The sequence below is a fragment of the Meriones unguiculatus genome, chromosome 1 (assembly GCF_030254825.1).
Source record: "Meriones unguiculatus strain TT.TT164.6M chromosome 1, Bangor_MerUng_6.1, whole genome shotgun sequence".
NCBI classification, from domain to species: domain Eukaryota; kingdom Metazoa; phylum Chordata; class Mammalia; order Rodentia; family Muridae; genus Meriones; species Meriones unguiculatus.
Window position 1 is genome coordinate 2,727,566 of NC_083349.1, and position 21,016 is coordinate 2,748,581.

Sequence of the window (21,016 nt, forward strand, 5' to 3'; positions counted from 1 at the left end):
TGCTCTAAGATTAGGACTTTGTTTTGTCCTCTGCTGTTATCTCCACAACGATGTCCAGCATGTAAGTGATGCTTGGTACATATTTTCTGAATAAGTGAATGGGCTTCTAAAATAGTGGGGAAAGCACAAATCATAGAAAAAATACAGATAGCTGCTTCTGAATTTTTCATGGTATCTGTTCACCTTAGAATTTTTAATTATTTTTATTTGTGTGTATATTTGGTATATGGATATGTGTGTGGGGACACTCCTGCCCATGTGCATGTGGAGGCCAAAGGTGAATATCATATGTCCTCCTTGATGTACTGCTATGCTTGGCTTCTATGTGGGTCCTGAACAGCTATACTCAGGTCCTTATATTTATGCATTACACTCTTTACCCACTGTGTCATCTCCCCAGCTGCTGCTCCTGTTTCTTCTCCTCCTTCTCCTCCTTCTCCTCGATAACTTGGTGGGCAGCAGAAGACTGAGAAGTTAAAATTGATGAGGAGAAGGTTTTGAAGCTGCTGCTGTCCCTCATAGCTGCTTGACATTAGCTATGGTCAGCTCCACTGTGTTCTTTGACATGGACGTTGATGGCAAGCCCTTGGACCCATCTCTTTTAAGCTTTTCCAGATAAAGTTCAAAAGACAACAGAAAACTTTCTATGATCACTGAATTGATTTGATTATAAGGGCTCTAGCTTTTACAGAATTAAACCAGGGCTCATGTGTCCCAAGTGGTGACTTCACAGACCATCATGGTACTGGTGACGAGTCTAGATTTTACTGTCGTGAGGGTTATGGGAAGCTGAAGTTGGAGCTTGCAGATTTTAGCATCATATCTGTGGTGGACTGTGCTGGACCAAGCGCAGCGCTTCCTTGTTTGTGTGTGCACTGTCAGAACTGATGGGAGGGCAAGCACGTAGATTTTGATCCTACGAAAGATGACTTGACCATCTTTGAGTATAAGATAAGATCACCAACCTCTTTTCTCTTTTTCTATGGAAATTGGTGACACTTGACCACCTCCTCACCAAAAAGAAGAGTAGTTGAACAGATAAGATGTCTCATTTGGCATTTATTGCCTTGTATTCTTCCCCTGCTCATCCCTTTCTTGTTTCTTTTGTGAAGGCCTTTATTTTGTCTTTTTTGTTTTTAATTTAGGGTGTTTCTGTGAGTGAGTGTGAGTGTCACAGAGTGTGTGTGGAAGCCAGAGAACTTCTGTGAGTCAGTTATCTGTTTAGCAGGTGTGATTTAGGGATTAAACTTGGTCATCTCAGACTTGACAGTAAGCAGGTCTGGGCCGTCTGGCTGGCCCTAAAGCCCTTATTTTTTTGTGGTCTAATTCTCTGTACCTCACTTCTCAGTAGGTACATTCACTCCTTTGGCATACACATGAAGCCCCAGCTAGACTAGAGAGAAAGATCCTGTTCAGCACTGTAAAATTGTTAGCAGATACCTAAGGTTTGATGACGAGGCTTCATCATTTGAGGCCTTTACAAAGGTTGCCTCTTAAAAACTTCCTGTAGACAGATGATTTATGACACAAAGAAGCACAGTGGAATTACTACCTTTTTCTTGAGGAGTTTGTCCAGTTTTCCCTTTAAATCCTACTCTGTCCATTATTAAATTGTTCCATAGTATAGTGGGATAGGACTGTGGAGGGACTTGGAAATCCAGGCCTAAAACTCTTGAGAGTCAGGTAACGACAAGTGTGAATGAACCTTTGAGTGTAAATGATACCTAGGTGTATCCCCACCTGAACTTCCAGAGATGGTTGCCTCTTTCTGTTGAATGTTAATATAAGTTGAATGAGTGGTGATCTTAAATTGTGTTTTTGCAGGTTTATTTGAGTGAGAACTCCTGTGTCTGTTACAGAGCAGTCTTCATCTTTCTGGCTAGATGACTTCTGTGCCAGTGATACCAGAGGCCTACAGCCATGTCCTTGCAGAGTTTGAGTCCTTGGACCCATTACTCACAGCCCTGCGGCTGGACTCCAGTCGTCTAAAGGTGAGCTTCTGTTTCAAGACAGACCCTCACGTGGCCCGTTTCGCTTTCATAGCCACGAGTTCATGCTCTGCCATTCTCAGCCCTGCTGTGCGTTGTTTGTGTTGTAGCCTGTGGTGCCTTACATGGCAGCAGCTTGTTCTTTACTTTTGAGCTATCATTTGACTCTTCCTCAGTTCTGGAATGTGATACTGATAACTGTCTCAGAAAGTGACATGCTTTATGGCGTCAAATGAACATACCCCATTATGTTTTAGAACAGCATGAACTACTGCTGTTAGGTCAAGAGGAGGACTTTGATGCAGCCCTGCATAGGGAGGGGATAAGGCAAAAAGCTTGTGGAAATTACATGGTTTCCTGAAACCTCAGATTCCTGATTAAACACAGGGGTGTCACAGTGACGAATAAAGTCTTCATCAGTCTCAAATGATTTTTATTCTTTTTTTTTTTTTCAAGACAGGGTTTCTCTGCATAGTCCTGACTCTCCTGGAACTTGCTCTGTAGATCAGGATGGCCTCAAACTCACAGAGATTCACCTGCCCTTTCCCTCCTAAGTGCTGGGATTAAAGGCATGTGCTACCACCATTCAGCCTGATTTTATTTTTAAACTTTTGCGGCTGTCTTAAATTACTTAACCTTCTGCCTTTCCTCTCCATCCTTTTCTTTCTTGGCCTTTCCATTCTTTTCTTTCTTTTTTCTTTTCTTGTCTTGTCTTGTCTTTTTTTTTTTAAGACTAAGTCTCACTCTATGACCCAGACTTGTTGGAACTTGCCTGTACAGCCTAGGCCGGCACCACTCTCATGTGATATGCCTGCCTCAGCCTCCGCAGTGCTGATTGCAGGCATAAGACAGATGTCCCAGTGCAGATTTCTGCCCTCTGAGAAAGGGAGAAGAGGGACTAAAAGCTAGTGCAGTCAGCAGTGGTGGAGGCCAATACTGGAAATGTTTTTAGCTACAAGTTACGGCATACTTTACTGTCGGACACAACAGTAAATATGTCCATAGTAGGCATTGTGGAATTCTGAGTGCTCGTGAGAAAACAGGAGTCTCATGACCTCAGTTTCTTCAAAACACAGAATTGTTCTTGGAATGTGTTTTCACGTTCCTCCCAGGGGTAGTGCATAGGAGTGAGTTTCATTCAGCTGTTGTTATTCATGGGCCTCTATGAGAACATGTTTTGCCATGTGTGGCCTGTCCTTGTGATTGAACACCTTTCTCATGTGATTCTTCTTAACTCTCAGAATATAAATTGTCCACTGCTCTGAATAAAGTTATTGCATAAGTTGTTGCATAAGACGTTAGCCCTCCTCTCATTTAGGCCCTGTTTTCCAGGTTCACACTGCTAATTAGAGTGGCAAATACCTTACAAATAGTGGTTAATGTAGAAGTACATTTATAATCTGGAGTTCAGCATTACTTGATTTAGAGTAGTGACCCAGTCAGGCTACTAAGAACACAGGGTTTTCTATCTTTCTTCTCCCATCATACATGTTGACTTAATTACAGTAGTAGTAGTAGTTTAATATCCTATCTAGATTAGCAACTCCAGCAGGAATGAGGGGCCAAGAGCAAAGATTAGGACATTTTCTTAACTCTACCTTTCATTAGAGAAGACAAAGCTTCCAAGAAGTTTCTAGCAAGTTGTGTCCACTGGCTGGGACTGAGTCTCTTGGCCAACTCTGGCAGCAAAGGAACCTACAGAAAGGAATACTTGGGTTTTTGAGCTTCTGTGTTGGAAAGAAACAAAATTGAAGAGGGTTGAGAATAGTTTTTTGTAATCTACTAATACATTTTTGGCACAGGTACTGTGTACAGCATGGTCACAGCTTTGTCTGGTGGCTCAGGAGAGAAATGAGTAGACTGAGGCTGTGAGGAGACATGGCAGTTGTGGGTGTGTGTGATGGTTCTGCAGATAGAGGTAGTGAAAGTGAGCAACTGATTGAAGCAACTAGTTTGTCCTCTGGTAATTGTTTTGTTTCCCCCATTGTGGCTAGCACTAAATGACCTGGCCAAATTATGAAAATAGGAACTGTTTAATAATTGGTTTGTAATAAAGAAAAATTACTCATTTATACGATTGAGTCTATTCAGCCTTTTGAGATTCAGCTAAAAGTTTAAAAGCAAGCCAGGTATGCACCTATAATCCCAGCACTCTAGGAGGCAGAGGCAGGCAGATTTTTGTGAGTTTGAGGCCAGCCTGGTCTACAAAGTGAGTCCAGACAGCTGGGACTACACAGAGAAACCCTGTCTGGGGTGAGGGGAGTCCAAAAACAAAATGTTCTTTTTTTGGCATATTTCAGTATTCTAGGATTGCAAATTAGTGTTGTTCCATTGTGTCCTTCTGGATAAAAGGGAAGGAAGGAACAGACTTGCAGTGCTTATTTCTAGTGCTAGGTTATTTTTAACAGTGCTAGGAATGCAGCCTAGGTTCTTGTGCATGCCAGGCAGGTGTCCTGCAAGCAAGCTACATCCCCAGCACACAATGGCTGTGGCACAATCACCTCACACTTCTCTCTTCATCCTTTTAGTGTACCAGCATAGCTGTGTCTCGGAAATGGCTGGCACTAGGTAGCACGGGAGGAGGACTCAATCTCATTCAGAAAGATGGCTGGAAGCAAAGGCTGTTTCTCTCTCACCGGGTAAGACCAGGGATACTCTCCCATTTTTCCAATGTAATCAAGCATTTAGAGTAAAAGAAGAATGAAAACAAACTATTCTTTGTCTGACGTTCTAGGAAGGTGTGATCACTCAGATTGCCTGCTGTTCTCATGATGATGACTATGTTGCTGTAGCTACCAGGTGAGAAACTCTTAAAAATGATGGTCTTTCCCCTGCATGTGAACCCGATAGGTGTGCTTGGCAGGATGACCAACCATCTCATTTCCCGGTGTTAGCACCGAAAGCCATGTCCTGGGAAACCAAATCTCTCAGTGCCCAAGTCATCTGGGAGGGGTGGTTGGTCACCCCAGGGTTTGTGAAGAATGATCTGAGGCAGCGACATCTGAAAGGTCTTGAACCGGGAACCGGCTCCTTGAGGAGCCGATCCTCACACCTGGGTGTGTCTTAGTTCCCTCTCAGCACCGCTTTCTCTTTCTAGTCTTCATGCTTAAGCCTATAGTAAAATTTTAACAAAATTTCCAATCTTGCTGAGAGAGAGAGAGAGAGTGAACAGATAAATTTGAACACATAGGTCTTCTAATTTATTGATGCTTTGATTTATAACTTTTCCCCCTAAGAACAAGAGTTTATATTGTACTTAATATGGTTAATGTTATTTTGCAGTTCAGCTTTATCATTTTTGTCATTGCTGTAGCTTTTTTTGTGGTAACTTGATCTGCTTGTAACTTGTCTACAGTCAAGGTCTTGTAGTTGTTTGGGAATTAAATCAAGAGCGTCGTGGGAAACCAGAGCGAATTCATGTGTCTTCAGAACACAAAGGCCGAAAAGTTACTGCCCTCTGTTGGGACACAGCTGTTCTGAGAGTCTTTGTAGGTGACCAAATGGGCAAAGTATCTGCCATAAAACTCAATACTTTGAAACAAGCAAAGGTGAGGCAACGCTCCAGCGCCGTGTGTGCCCTGTGATGTAAGGTGTGAAGCTCTGAACTGTGTATCTGCTGGATACTGACCTCCCTCAGTATTGAGTCCTAGCAGAAGTGTAACTTGTGTGGTCTCAGTTACTGGACATACCAGGATATTCTGGCTTGTTCATAATGACACATCACAGTTGTTACTTGATTCCTGATGCATGTTTGATTCAAAATACAGTTGAGTCCATTGGTGGTGGTACATTCCTTTTTTCTTTTTTCAGAGCGGAGGACTGAGCCCAGGGCCTTGCGCTTGCTAGGCAAGTGCTCTGCCACTTATCCCAGCTCTTGTGAGGCAGAGGCAGGCAACTCTTTGAGTTCGAGGCCAGTCTGGTCTACAGGTCAAGTTCCAGGGCAGCCAGGGCTACACAGAGAAATCCTGTCTTGAAAAATCAAAATGAAAACTAAAATTGAAACCATATATATAGCATAGACTTAATTTCCTTTTTACTCAAAAGGAGAAAAAATATCATATGTATTTATATGGGCACATATACATATATAATATATATTATATATGTAAATGCATATAAATATATATTGGCTTTGTGAGACAGTGTTTTCTCTGTATACCTTTGGCTGTCCTGGAATCTTATATATTTCAAAGTAATAAATTTTCTTTCATTCCAACTTTATAAAGATACTAATTACAAATAGAACCTTGAGAAATTTCTGTAGTTAGGTATCAAATAATTTCACAGACTTTTATTGCTTATTTTGGTTTTTTTGAGACAGAGTGGGTGTCCTGGAACTTGCTGAGTAGAGCAGGCTGGTCTTGAACTCATTGAGATCTTCTTGCCTTTGTTTTCCTAGTGCTGGGATTAAAGGTATGTGCCATCACCACTTTCAGTTTCACAAATTGTACTTTCCTGTCTGTCTTTCTTCCTTCCTTCCTTCCTTCCTTCCTTCCTTCCTTCCTTTCTTTCTTTCTTTTTTGAGATAGGGTTTTTCTGTGTAGCCCAGGTTCTCCTAGAACTCACTCTGTAGACCAGGCTGGCCTTGAACCATAGAGATGTGCCTGCCTCTGCTTCCCTAGTGCTGGAATTAAAGGTATATGCCACCATGCCTGGCTTTATTTTTATTATTATTATTATATTTTGAACTTTGTTTTGTTTTGTTTTGTTGGTTTATCAAGATAGGGTCTTGGGCCTGGAGAGATGGCTCAGAGGTTAAGAGCCCTGTCTGCTCTTCTAGAGGTTCTGAGTTCAATTCCCAGCAACCACATGGTAGCTCACAACCATCTATAATAAGATCTGGTGCCCTCTTCTGCCATGCAGCCAGAACAATATATACATAATAAACAAATCTTAAAAAAAAAAAAAAGGCCGGGTCTTAATTCAAAGGATTGGCCTTGATCTCACTGCAGTCTTTCCAGTCTCAGTTCCCTGAGTCCTGAGAGCACAGGTGTGCTACCCCTCCTGGTGTGTTTTGGCTTATTTTAACAGGTCGTGCAAAAGAGGTTGTGTGTATTGCTGTGAATATATTTCCCTCTTACGTCCCTTTTAGGCAGCTGCTGCCTTTGTGATGTTCCCTGTTCAGACAATAACAACAGTCGACTCCTGTGTTGTCCAGTTGGATTATTTGGATGGAAGATTACTTGTGTCTTCACTGACTCGATCCTTCCTGTGTGACACTGACAGGTATGCTAAGTGACCACACAGCTGTATAGAATTTCAGGCTTTCCAGGTCTGAGTACTGCTACTCATGGAGCCAAAACAAGCAGTCAGTGAGCCCTACCCAGTGGCTTACCTAAGAGTCATGAGAAGGCCAAGAACTTGTTTAATGGGTGGAGTTAGAAAGTCTGCCCTGATTTTCACAGTTCGTTTTTTGTTTCGTTTTTAAACATTTGTTGTGCATTTCATGGCATTTTACTAATGGGCAAAACTGGATAAAGAATTACCATATCTTTGTGAAGCTGACAAAATCCCGCTAAAGTCTCGAGGGTAGAGACATAGGTACAGTGAATGGCAAAGCAATGTGCTAGATGTGGTCAAGAAAAACCAGACAGGATTGGAAACAGCTTCAGTGAGTGTTATCTCTCACTGACAAAGTTCTTTAGTTGTTGCTCATGCTCAGAAGTGTTCAGTGGCCATTGTTTTCATGCTGGCCCTAGTTGGTTTGCTGGCTACCGTATCTCTTAGGATCATCCCTTCTTTAAAAAGTTGTTATGCAAAACTTGAAGCATGCACAAAAGAATGAGTATTGTACAGTCAATAAGGCCTTAAGTGTGCATTTCAGGGGTTACAGTTGAGTTGCAGTAATATAGAACCTGTTGAAGAAATAGCATGTAGAATTTCCCATTCTATTATCAGTTTGGGAGGTCGTGGATAGTATAATAATAGACACAATTGCCGTTTGTAGTGTGGTATGTGCTGTGAAAGCAGGGTAGGAGAAGCAGATAATTGAGCAAATGGGAGCCTAAGACATTTCTCAAAGGATGAATGATGCAGACAAGTCATGAAGAAGACCTATCAGGAGACAGATATCACATTTTCTCTCATATGTAGAATCTGGACTTGAATAAAAAAAATATATACACACATGCCTTTATACATGAATGGCCTGAAAGTAGAAGGGACTATTAGAGGGAAGAAAGGGACAAGCACTGCAAATTTTCCCTCCTGTAGATTCTGGAATTATGTATAGATGTATATTAAACAAGCATGTGCAGTCCTTTTAACTGCATCTGTATCAGTTGACATGGGCCATAGGTAGATGTCCAGGCAGATGGGGAAGGGAACTAGTAGAAGAAGGAGATAGGAGGTTGGGAGGTAAGAGGCTGATGGGGAGGTAATTGCAAGCAAAGCCCATGGCATAGATGTTTGCAATGTCAGAGTAAAACCCATTATTTTGTATAGCAACTAAAACAATCGAGAAAAGAAAGTCATGCTTGTAATCTCAGCACCTTGGAGGCTGAAGCAAGAGAACTGCAGAGAGTTCAAGTCCAACCTGGCTACATAAGAAGTTCTAGGTCGCCTCCGACACAATCTGATAGGCCTGCTCTTTGATCACCTCCCCCTGAGGGGAGAGCAGTCTTCTTACCAGGCCACAGAAGATGACAGAGCAGCCACTCTGGTTGTGATCTGATAGACTAAGATCAGAAGGAAGGAGAGGAGGACCTCCCCTATCAGTGGACTTGGGGAGGGGCATGCATGAAGAAGGAGGAGAGAGGGTGGGATCGGGAGGGGAGGAGGGAGGGACTTATGGGGGGATACAAAGTGAATAAAGTGTAAAAAAAATTAAAAAAAAAAAAGAAGTTCTAGGTCAGCCTGGCTATAGAGGGAGACCCTGTTTTAAACAAAACCAAAACCCAAACAGACAAGTAACACAGAGAAAATAGTAAGAGGCGTTTTTAAGAAGAAGTAAATTAGCCATTATCTCCTCTGTATCTCATGGAGCTCAGCTCTCATCGCTAACTGGACCACTCAGGGAACAGAATGTACCAGGACACAGAATTTCAAAAGGTCGTGGCTTTTAAGAAAAGAAAGAGCTCATTGGATGTTTGTACTGGGGGAAGGCCTTGGAGATAATTGGGAAATAACAGCTTGCATGAAATATCAAAAAAATTATGTTATGCATAGTGACGGGGAAAGCCGTCGGTAGGGTTCACAGTAAATAAAGTGGTAATGCCTCTTGGATATGAAACAGGCTTCGCTCATTCTGTGAATAATAACAGTACTGATGTGAAGAGCTTGGCTTTCTGTCACAGGGTGGTTCTAGTAACCAGCCCCGTTTGGACCAATCTATGCCATTGTTTTCTCCTGTAGTACTGACAGAACAGAAAGAGGAAAAGGGCATTGTGGGTGGGAGTATATGGCCATGCTGGTTTGTAGTACCAGTTTTCCTTCTTTGATGTGATTGCTTTTAATGTTTCTTTTTTGTAGTAAATCTATTTTGTCTTTGTTGCTGGAAATTAGGGAAAAGTTTTGGAAAATTGGAAATAAGGAAAGAGATGGAGAATATGGGGCTTGTTTTTTCCCCGGAAGATGTGCTGGGCTCCAGCAGCCTCTCATCTACTGCGCGCGCCCAGGCTCCAGGCTTTGGGAAGTGAGCTTCGATGGGGAGGTGCTCAGTACACACCAGTTCAAGAAGCTCCTGTCGTCGCCGCCCCTCCCTGTGATTACTACAAGGTAGCCACTTACGGCAGGGCCTCCTGGAGGCCTCGGCTTAAAATCTGTGGAGCTGTGCAATGTCCCAGATTTGATTATACCTTTTAAAAGTGAGAGAGAATTTTTATTAAACGATTTAGAGACATCAGAACAGTTGTTAACAACTGTCTTTATGATTACAGTGACTTCAGTAAGGGGAGATGCCATTTAGGAATTTGTTTTCCAGTTCCCGTTTTCTCTATAGTGACCAGGTCTGTTTACCTTCCAGATCAGAGCCTCAGTATGACCATGCAGTCGCATCCTCACAGTCGCTGTCGTTCCCCAGGCTCCTGCATCTTAGGTAAGTTTCTCCTTTGCCCTTTTCTCCTTATTCAGAGGCCATTTGCTTTTATGTTTATTTTATTTTTATTTTGTTTTGTTTCTTCAAGACAAGGTCTCAGTGTGTGGCTCTGGCTGTTTTTGGACTCCCTCTATAGACCAGGCTGGCCTCGATCCCAGGTTCGCCTGCCTCCTGAGAGTTGGGATTTAAGGCATGCACCCCCACCACTGTCCAGCCTATTTTTCAATTTTTAAAAATGGTGTTCAAGTGTGAACACAGGACCTTGTATGGCTATTTCTCTACACCTAGGCTAAACTACAGCCAGTGAGCTTAAAAAGATTTTGTGTATGTGTGTTGCTGGGAATCAAACGGAGAGTCTTGTGCATGCTAGATGAGCAGAGTCTGCCACTGAGCTGAACCTCAGATGGAATCTTGCTGTGTTGCACAGGCTGACCTCAAATTCTTGGGACCAAGTAATTCTTTCTCGGTCTCTCAAGTAGCTGGGACTTTTGTTACATGTTACTACAGTCAGGCCTTTCAACTTTAAAGAGAGAAAGAGAGAGAATGTTTGTGTATGTCTTCTTTAAAATTTTTATCTTTTTTTACACATTTTATTTTGCCTGTGTATATGTCTGTACATCATTTGCATGACTGGTGCCAGAGGGTATCAGATCTCTGGGAACTGGAGTTAAAGACAGTTGTGAGCCGCCATGTAGGTGCTAGGAATTGAACCCAGGTCTTCTTGGAAGAGCTGTTAGCTCTTTTAACCACTGAGCTGTGTCTCCAGCCCCACTCTCAGCTTTTTAATTTAATTTTATTTTTTAATTCACTTTACAGCCTGATCACAGACCCCCTCCCTCCTTGACTCCCGGTCCCACCCTCACACTCTCTCCTACTCCCCCATTCTTTCATCCTCAGAGAAGGGAAGCCTCCCTCAGTGGGTACCAACCCACCATGGTACATAAAGTCACAGCAAGACTAGACACATCCTCTCCCATTGAGGCCAGACATGGCAGCCCAGCTAGGGCCACTTCCAGCTTTTTAAGGTTGTTTTTATGTTGAATTATTTCTGGGAAGTTTGGCGGTGACTGTGTTGCATACTATTCAGAACATAAGAGAAATGAAGAGATCCCTTTCCAAACCAGTCGGAGAGTTTATAATTGTCAGGGAGCTTTCCGGCAGGCAGTACCCGCTGGTAAAGGTTCTCATCCTCTTAGAAACTCTGTACTTGGTGGGCTGCTGTAACGATGTAGCGTGTCAGTGTGAGCACACGGCACATAAGCAGTTGTGGAACCTGTTCTTGGAAGCTCAGTGAAACCAGCTCTCTGTCTTTTAGGTCCTTAACAAGTAACTTACATGAAGGTCCGCTCCAGGCTGACAGTTCACTTCCGCTTAGGGGTTAGCCTACCTAGTTGCATTAGGTACAGAGTCAAATACTAAGCCACTCTGGAGTTTGTCAGCTGCTCTACCGCGTGGGTGGAGGGATCTGTCTGAGTTCCACGTTACAGTGAGCAGCTATTCCTAGTAGCTTTTACTAGTTATTATAACTAAGTGAAAACTCAAAGAATGATAGTGTTTTTGCAGGCACTCAGTAGAGTGGCCTACTGATTGGAGTTTTTCAAAGGGCAACCAACAGCTCTTTTAAAATATAATGAAGATGTTAATATTTTCCCCAAAGGTTACATTAACTCAGGTCACAATGGATATGGGGCTTCTTTCTCTTCTCTGACTTTGCTGTTGCTGTTTAAGATTGCCTTCGTCTCCTTAGTGCTGTGATCATAGGTATGTGCTATCACACCCAGCTGCTTTGACTTCTTTCGTTTATATTTTTTCTTTGACTTTTTAATTCTTTTATCTTTGGTGTCACAGTTTATCATCATGAAGGAATGGAAGGATGAAGAATGTGTGAATTATAAGCCTGGGTTCTTAAGTCTCCTTTGTCGCCTTCATTTAATCAAAGCTACTGTTTCTTTTATATTCATTTTACCAGGTGTGTGTTTGTGTGTATACATACCTGTCCTGTGGGGGTGGTTACTGGAGGAGGTCAGAAGACACTGTGGTGGATCTCCTGTTGCTAGAGTTGGCAGCGGTTATCAGCTGCTGGGTGTGGGTGCTGCAAACTGAACTTGAGTTCTCTGGAAGAACAGAATGTTCTTAACCATTGAGCCATCTTTCTAGCCTCTGGGTTATTTATTTTCTCTTCCTTCCTTGAAGTGGAAGTTTCTTGTTTCTTTGAAGACTCAGATCTTACTATTAATTTTGATGATTGATTGATTGATATCTCATGTGCACTGGTGCTTTGCCTGTCTGTGTGTCTGTGAAGGGGGTCAAATGAAGGATCGGTGGTTGTGGTAGTTAGAGAATCTATTACTATTTGATAACTCAATAAAGTGTAATAATCAGGACCCCAGGAAACAGGGAATGACTTTCTGGAATAAATGAGTTTGAAGGAAAAAGGTTCTGTGAAATTCAGAGGTAAGATCTAGCTTTGGAGTTGCACTCCCCAGTCTAAATGTGAGGCCTTGAACCTTCAGGCTGAATGGCCCTGGCATGTTATTTCATCTCTGATAAAATAAAGTAATACTTGTACCTTGATGGACTCACTAGATTATGTAGCTGGAGCCCTTCATAATACTTCTAGTATGGCCAGGTGTTCTCAGCCTGTGTCACCTACACACGCTGCTAAAGTCAGAATATTGCCTTTCCTGACAGAGACTCCAAAGGCGATTCACTGTAAGTGGTTGGTCTGTCTAAACGAGTGTCTGTATTATATCTGAGAAGTTTAAAAAGTGTCACATAAATCTTTCTTAAGCACGTCTTTTTCTTTTTCTAGAAGCTATTTGTGTTTGTGTCTAAATTTTCCCAATCTGGCACCATTTGATGCTGTGTTTTCATTGGGCTTAGGAAGAAGATGGTAAAGTTTGTTCAGTTGGTCACCGCTGTATTTTCTTGCACAGTCTTATTTAACTTGAGTAGCCAATGAGAGTTTGAGTCCAGGGAGTAATAAAGTTCTGTGCTCTAGTGAACCTGAGGTTTGTGTTTATTTAATTATATTTTGTCATTTTTTGATGTCTTTTATTTTTTCTTCCAGTGAACACTGTGTGCTGACTTGGACAGAAAACGGAATTTATATTTTTATTCCTCAGAATGTTCAAGTTCTTCTTTGGAGTGAAGTCAAGGGTAATTATATTTTTCTTTCTTAGGTAACTTTTAGTCTCACAATTGTATGTGAAAATTAATTATGAGAAATTTTATAATGTGAGAAGTTGAAAATGCAGGGAATAGTTATTGTGTGTGACTAACAGAGAAAACCAGTTCCTTTACTTGTGGTTACAACCAGAGATACGGGAAAATGTAGCATTTCTGATAAGACAGTTCCTTGGTTTTGCCTTTTGGGGTCCTTTCTCCCGAGAGAGAAAGGAGGGTCGTTAGTGACCACCTTATTGTGCGAGCTCCAGGCTATAGCTCTGTGCAGGGTTACAGTCTGGCCCAGAGCGTGTTGCCCGGTTTCTCACTCCCAATTCCTTTTCACAGGAAATAGCATTTTAAACTTAGGCTTTTAGATCAGGAAGCTGTGGGGCTTTGTTTTCTAGCCTTACAAAAGTATCTAAATATGATTTCTTTATTGAAATACAAGTATAAAAAGAGATGACATTTCATTCAGCCAAATATTATTCACTTTATAATTATGATTGTAGCCCATGTAAAATGGTAGGGTTTTTCCTTCTACTGCTGGGGATCAAGTGTGGGCCTTGTACATCCGGGCAGGTACCTGGTCGCCAAGCTGCATTCCCAGCTGGGCCTTACAGACGCAGCAAGGGCTGTTTGGTTAATATCCTGTCTTTGTGGGTTTGTTTGCTTGTTTTTAGGTATTCAGGATGTAGCTGTCTACAAGAATGAGTTGTTTTGTTTACACTTTAACGGGAAAGTCTCCCATCTTTCCCTGTTATCTGTGGAGCGCTGTGTGGAACGCTTGTTGAGGAGAGGCCTGTGGGACCTGGCTGCTCGCACATGCTGTCTCTTCCAAAATTCCATCAGCACCAGCAGAGTGAGTTAGCGTTGACCTGTGGATGTTCATTACGGATCGCTATAAAGTTGCTTATCTTTATTAACCTTTTTGTGTGACTTACACATGTAGAGTTCAAGTCTTCAAAGAAATCATGGCAGATGTATCTGAGGGTGGGTGAAGGGTAATGAAGGTGGTGTATTTTTGGTTTTAAGAAAATATCAAAGTGGGTGGTGCTAGTGCATGCCTTTAGACCCAGCACTTGAGAGGTAGAGGCAGGTGGATCTCTGTGAGTTCGAGGCCAGCCTGGTCAACAAAGTGAATTCTAGGACAACCAGGGCTACACAGAGAAACCTTGTCTTGAAAAACCAAGGGGGAAAAAAAAGAAGAAGAAGAAAAATAAAAGGGAAAAAAATATCATATTAACTTAGAAATATATTTTAATTTCAGAGCTTGCTTTAAGGGGGATGATTATACATAATGGTAACTCTTAGTTCTTAATATAGAATATGTTCTCATTAAATCTCCCTAGCTTACTAAGCGTTCTTAAAACACTTGTGAAGGTTTATTCTTGTGGGAGCACCTTTAGCACTTTGGCTGTTTGGATATAGCTGCAGTTACAAACAGTAAACTGTTTTCTTGGTGGTTTCTTATCCTTTTATTAGGCGAGAAAAACACTGACTGCAGATAAATTGGAGCATTTGAAATCTGAGCTGGACCCTACAACTTATAGTGAACTAATTTCTCAGCTGGATGAATTGATCTTAAAATTTGAGCCTTTGGACTCAGCTTGCAGTAGTAGAAGAAGCTCCATTTCCTCACATGTAAGTGCTCTTTCTTAACTTAGTCATTCAGTATGTATGTTGAGGGAAGACGGCATGCACACATGGGCAAGCACAAATGTCAGGGGACATCTTTCAGGGATCAGTTCTCTCCTTCCTCCATGTAGGTTCTGAGTATTGAGCTCAGGTCATCATATATGACATCAGGTGCCCTTTTTACCCCTGAGCCATTTGCCAGCTCAGTAACTCTTTTAAGAGTTTTTTAGTAAGTACAAGGATTTTTTTGCTTTCCCCGTAGTACTTTTTTGGGGAATAGTGGCTTGGAGATGTCTGCTTTTTCTTTTTGTTATTTTGATAGACTACGTGAGGTAAACAGTGTGTAAAAAGGGAAGGGTGCAAACTGTGATTTGAGAAAATTTAATACATGGTTGGTTGGTATTTTCCATTAGGCCTTTGGCAAGGAGAACATGGTAGAAGAAAGCTGTTCACCTAATAGCATCCAGGAAGCCAAGAAGGAAACAAAGCAGGGATGGGGTCCCAGTATCTCATTCAAGGGCATACTGTTACTGAGCCCCACTTCAAAGGCTTACCACCCCCCAGTAGCACCATAGATTGGGCATCAATACATGGACACATTCAGAATCCAACATGTAACAGGGGAGCCTTTTTCCATGGTGAGCAGTGGGGAAAATCAGGTGTCTTGAAGCTACATTTGTTTGTCACTGTTTACTGCTCGCTGTTCCCAAGTTGTTCACATAGCTCCATGTTTAGTAAGGCGCTTTCAGTTTGTGACTTCAGATGTTTGACGTTATCTGAGGTCTCAGTGCTGCTCAGGACTGCCTCATTCCAACCCCCTTTCTCACTGCCTGTTTTCCAAAGGCAGGACAGGCTGAGTGCTGTGGTGGGCGACACAGTATCGCTAGCTTATCTGACACGGGGGTGCCAGCTGCCCGCTCTTTGCTAGTGTGTGCTGAGGAGCTGTAGCTGTTGGCGCTGACCTTCCGCTCTAGTATTGTCATCCTTCTGAAAGGCTGTGTTGCGTTACATGGAGAACTTTGATCTTGAGGGGAGTTATTTTCATTTTTAGGAAAGTTTTAGCATCTTGGACTCTGGTATTTACCGTATCATCAGTAGTAGAAGAGACAGTCAGTCCGACGAAGACTCTTGCTCCCTTCACAGCCAGACTTTCTCAGAAGATGAGAGACTTAAAGAATTTGCCTCGCACCAGGAAGAGGAGCAGCCAGAGCACAGCTGTGGTGCGAACAGACATGAAGGTGATGAGTGTCTCTTGTTAGTCACTGATGAGGAACAGTTGCTCACTGCAAATTGCCAGGATAATCTGCAGAGAGTTTCTTCCTGGTAGAGACTAGCGGCCTACAGATCTGCTGGCCGCTAGAAGTTGGTGATGTATAGGTTGCTCTTTAACTCTTGTTTGAACTAACATTTGTAAAGTGCCTAATGTGTGTCATGCATAAAAAATGCTACACAGGTTAAGACAGAGCATTAGCCAAAATAAGGAAGAATTTTACCTCACTAACCACATTATTTTCCACCAGGAATGAAAGATGGCTTCAGTTTTGGGAGCCATTGCCTTCCCTTTTCAATGTTCCAGCATTCCTGTGACTGAACTGTTGAGAAGAGATTAGTAGACACTCTAAACTACCCTTGTGGCTTGTGGGGATTCAGGGTTAGTAGTTGATAAAGGTACCTGGCTCAGTGTTTCACGTGGACCATCCATGCATCCCATAATCCTGTGTTCTGTGCTCATTTGTATCTGGATCAGTTATGATTTTGGTATAGAATCCTTCATTTCCTTTGCTTTATTCATTTATGAATTTGTTTGGTCCTTTAAAAAACTTCCATGTGATTAGATGTTTGTTTTTCCCTACTTCTACTTATTAGACAGTGTTTTCCACAGTCCAGAGACGTCTGAGATAGATAAGAATGAAGCTTTTCTGCCCTTCAGCATTCCGCTGCCATTTCGCTCTCCATCTCCCCTCGTATCTCTTCAGGCTGTCAAAGAAAGGTAAACAAGGCAGTCTTGTCATCTGATTCCATTTCTCACTTTGCTTCAGTTATCACCTGACATACTGAGAAGGAAAAGATTTTAAATGATAAAAAGGTCTCAAGCTATTTCTCTAATAAACTGTTAATATGAACTGCTAATTTCTCCTTTCAACCCTGAGAACTGAAGTGTTCCTCTTCGTTTGTGAAGCTTAGTATGTAAGTTGTAGATGAGACCCGTATACCAGACATACCAGAATTAAATATTGTAGTTTCTTCCCTCCTGTATGCCATAGTGTGTCCACGTGGAGGAAGGAAACAACTTTGTCTCATCAGTTCTCTTTCTCCTGTGCGGATTCTAGGGACTAACTCATCCTGTCAGGCTTGGTGGCAAGTGCCTGTACCTGCTCAGCCATCTCTCTGGCCCATTAGTCTTTTTTTGTGTATGCAAAGATTTATGTATTTGTATTTATGTGTGTGAGGCTGTGTGAGTTTATGTGTACCATGTGTGTGCAGGTGCCTGTGGAAGCTAGGCTCTGTTAGATCCCCTGGAACTGGCGTTACGGGTAGTTGTGAGCCCTCATTTGGGTACTGGGAATCAACCACTGAGAATCAAGGTGTCTTGCATTACTTTTAGTCATTTCTTGATCCTTTTTCACTTAAAGGGTCATAAATGGAGGATTTCCCCCACTTCTTGAGACGTGTCCTCACTATATAGCTCTAGCTGCCATGGTACTCCACATGTAGACTGGGCTGGCATCAAATTCACAGAGCTCCACCTGCCTCTGCTTCCCGAATGCTGGGGTTAAAAGTGTATACAGCCATATCTGGAACAATTGGAGATTTCTGAGAATTCTTCCTAGTTCGTATGTGAAACCAGTCTTGGTGCTGAGAACAAGAGAGATGTATTTTCTGCCCAGCTACTTCCCAAGTCCTGCTAGGTGCACATTCCTCTGTGTAGAAGGTCTGTTGCGAAAAGTTGGGAGCTAAGTTCCATGAAGAAGTTCCTTGTTTTCTGACCAGGAAGTGGCTGATGGCCACACGCTTAACTTGCCTGAGTTGAAGGAGACATTACATTGCAGAGACAACTGGATTAGAGATCTTCCCTTTAGCGATGACTTATTCAGGACAGTGTTTTGTTGTCTTTATTTTTTTTTTGAGACAGGATTTCTCTGTGTAGCTTTAGCTGTCCTGGAACTTACTCATAGACCAGAATGGCCTGGAACTCACAGAGATCTGTCTGCCTCTGCCTCCTGAGTGCTGGGATTATATGTGTGTGCCACTGCTTCCCAGCTTCAGGACAGTTTTATAAACACAAAGAATCACTTTATTCTAAGTTTATATGAGCCTCCTGTGAAGTGTGGGTGATCAGAGAGTGTGCTCGTTTGCTATAAGCAGAGTCTGTCTTGTTGAGAAGTTCAAGATGGCCTAGAGTACTAATAGAAGGATAAAAACATCAGAAGCAAGTGCTATGGCAGCTGTAATATATAACTACTGTTACATATCGACTCTCGACAGTGCTGATATGTTTTCATGTTAGCTTTTTGGTATTTGACTTCCAGTGTTTCTAGCTTTGTGCGTAAAACTACTGAGAAAATTGGCACCCTTCATGGAAGCCCAGAGATGAAAGAGATATTTGAGTCCAAGGATGTCGAGCAAGCACATGAAGAGGAAGTGAATGCAGTTCCGTGCCCTTTGGAGGAAGACCCTGAGTAAGTCTGTGTCTGAGTCTGGAAAGCTAGGAGAGCTGCCAGTGTGAAGAAGCCATAGACTGTACTGTTGGAGACTTTGGGTGACACTGCTCTCTGGAGACTGTTGCATAGCTCAGAAACTGCAAATTCCACAGTTTACAAGGAATTAACAGAGTTTTGGTTTCATGTCTCATTCACTTTTTTCTCTGTCATCCTGTCACATTCCTGGAATGTCAGAGAAGTGTTAGATTAAGCGATGACTAACATCTAGGTCTTGTCCTAGCTCTTCTGACTAGCTTGTAACTTTAAGTCATTAATACTGTCTGGCCAGTCAGCGCTAGGATGTGTCATTGCTTGATGAATTAGAACTGAAAATTTGATGAAGATAATGGGGAATAAGATTCTCTAAGTCAATGTGGCATGTAACATACTTGCCATTTGGTAAGCAGCAGAAGTCTTGGGTTAAGAAAGCTTTGCTTGTCCCTAATGCCTGTGAATAGGATTCTTTCTTTTCCATGCTTTCTTAGGGAGAAAGAAATTGGTCAGCCTCCTGAAGAAGACAGGCTTCAAGAACTCACAGCAGTGACAGCAGAAGCAATGTGAGCGTGGAGGGTGTACAGTGAGTGGGGTTGGCCTTTGTGTCCAAAGGCAGTAGTGGGCTTGACTCTGTAGGTCAGAGGTAGCCTTATTTGCAACGGATGATCAGTAATCAGTAATGTACTCCAGTGTCTTGTTGGCTTGCTGGGATAGTTGTCACTTAAAGAGCTCAAAAGCAACATCTATCCCAGGTGAGCGTGGTTTACCAGTTAATTGTTTAAACTGAAATAATCTGTTTTTAAAAAGCAAATGAAGCAACTTTTACATTTGTCTGTTTCTCACAGGACCAAGTTACTGGATCCTCTGGTTTTGTTTGAACCCAAGTCACTAAGAATGGTTTTACAAGAGTGGCTGCCACAGTTAGAAAAAACATTTGCCATGGAGGACTTTGCTGGCATTTCCAGTACTAGCAATCTACCTGTGAAATCGGATCTGGATGTGCACCTCCATAACGAGTCAGAAAAGAGAATATTAGATGAAGAAAGTGAAAAAGAAAGAACGGTCTCTTTAGGCCTTGAAGAAACTGGTGGTAAAACAGCCTGTGGCTCTGTACGCAGCCTTAGGGAGCCCTTGGGCAGCAGCTTTCGAGTGCGTTCTCCATACACCATAGCAAACAGCCTTCAGAAGGACCTGGTGGAACTGACAATGTTGTGCTTGGAGCTGAACGTGTTGACCTCTGCGGTGGAAAGCATAGGAGGACCTGTGGACAGTGCTCCTCAGCAGCTCTCTCCTGAAACCCTGGCTTCTCAGTTCCTAAAGAAGTACTTTTTCCTCCTGGACTTGAAAAGAGCAAAGGATAGTATCAAGCTGAGTTACACCAACAGCCCTTGTGTCTGGGACACTTTTATTGAAGGACTGAAAGGTAACTGTCAGGTAGCATTGCCTTCCCTTCTGTTTTCTCCTCGCTCTCTTAAAAAATATTTATGTGTATGTATATGTGCTTCTCTTGCTGTGTGCTATATGCATGCTTGAAGAAGCCTAAAGAAGCATCAGATCCCTTGGAGCAGGAGTTATAGGTGGCTTGTGTGCCTCCTCTTGTATGTGGGTGGAAATCAAACCCAATGTCCTCTTCAAGAGCAGCAAGTGCTTTAACTGCTGAGCCATCTCTCCAGCCCCTCCGCTCTCTGTGTCAGTTTGTGCATGCACATGTGTCCATGTGAACCCCTGCATACGTGTGTGTATCATGGCACAATTGTAGGGCTCAGAGGACAACTTTGGAGTCACTTCTCTCCTTCCATCCTGTGGGTCCTCAGTATTGACCTCTGGTGTCAGAGTAGGTGGCAAGCATCTTTTCCACTGAGCTATCTCAATGATTCTGTTTTCTACTCATTTAAGCTTTAATAGTTCTTCAAACATTGACTTACTTTGTTACTCTATTATAAGAAATTGGTTTTGTTTTTCTTAAAGTGACATTCAGAAAATGTTATAGCAATGTTGGAACAGCTGGGGTAAAAGTAAAATGTTTGTGAGTGCAGATATGGGAAGGTGCAGAAAATTCTTTCAGTGGCTTGCTAACACAAAAGAGTATACTATATATTGAGTATACAGTGTGCTACAGAATGTGGTAAATGCTCATTCTGTACCAGACTTCAGAGCAGATGAACTATTTTAGATGAGGTGATGGAGGCACAGAGATGCTGGCTGGGCAGGCTAGACGGCTGTAATCATAGTCCAGCTCAGATACACACTTTATTTCTTGCTTGTTTAAGGGTCTGGGAGAGCTGTTCCTTCGCTCAGTGGGCAGCTCTCTTCTTTGTGGAGTCCAGGAAGTTCCTTGAAGTTCGCTATAGTGTTTTCAGCTCTCTCCTTCCCTAAGGTTCATGGCTAAGGCTGGCTTCGTGTATCTGGGGAGTGCCACCTGGCTTACCAGTCTTGTTTCACATGACACTGGTGAGCATCCCTTCCCCCAGCACGCCCTAACTGCAGAGGAAATG

General features: G+C 42.5%; 1 protein-coding gene across 6 annotated transcripts in view; it reads left to right on the plus strand.

Annotated features, from left to right (window-relative positions):
- The window catches only part of Hps5 (HPS5 biogenesis of lysosomal organelles complex 2 subunit 2), a 38,954-nt gene that overhangs the window by 2,228 nt on the left and 15,710 nt on the right, over positions 1-21,016 (plus strand). For 5 of the 6 annotated variants that reach the window (XM_060378705.1, XM_021655208.2, XM_060378714.1 and 2 more), the window contains exons 2-16: positions 1,825-1,991; positions 4,517-4,627; positions 4,723-4,787; positions 5,344-5,536; positions 7,081-7,214; positions 9,492-9,704; positions 9,952-10,023; positions 13,094-13,182; positions 13,872-14,050; positions 14,674-14,832; positions 15,878-16,064; positions 16,693-16,816; positions 18,357-18,506; positions 19,013-19,084; positions 19,367-19,944. In XM_060378705.1, the coding sequence (XP_060234688.1) occupies positions 1,884-1,991; positions 4,517-4,627; positions 4,723-4,787; positions 5,344-5,536; positions 7,081-7,214; positions 9,492-9,704; positions 9,952-10,023; positions 13,094-13,182; positions 13,872-14,050; positions 14,674-14,832; positions 15,878-16,064; positions 16,693-16,816; positions 18,357-18,506; positions 19,013-19,084; positions 19,367-19,944 (2,434 nt within the window). In that variant the 5' untranslated portion in view covers positions 1,825-1,883. The remainder of the gene's footprint in view (positions 1-1,824; positions 1,992-4,516; positions 4,628-4,722; positions 4,788-5,343; positions 5,537-7,080; positions 7,215-9,491; positions 9,705-9,951; positions 10,024-13,093; positions 13,183-13,871; positions 14,051-14,673; positions 14,833-15,877; positions 16,065-16,692; positions 16,817-18,356; positions 18,507-19,012; positions 19,085-19,366; positions 19,945-21,016) is intronic. The other variant, XM_060378707.1, reaches the window with a different exon arrangement.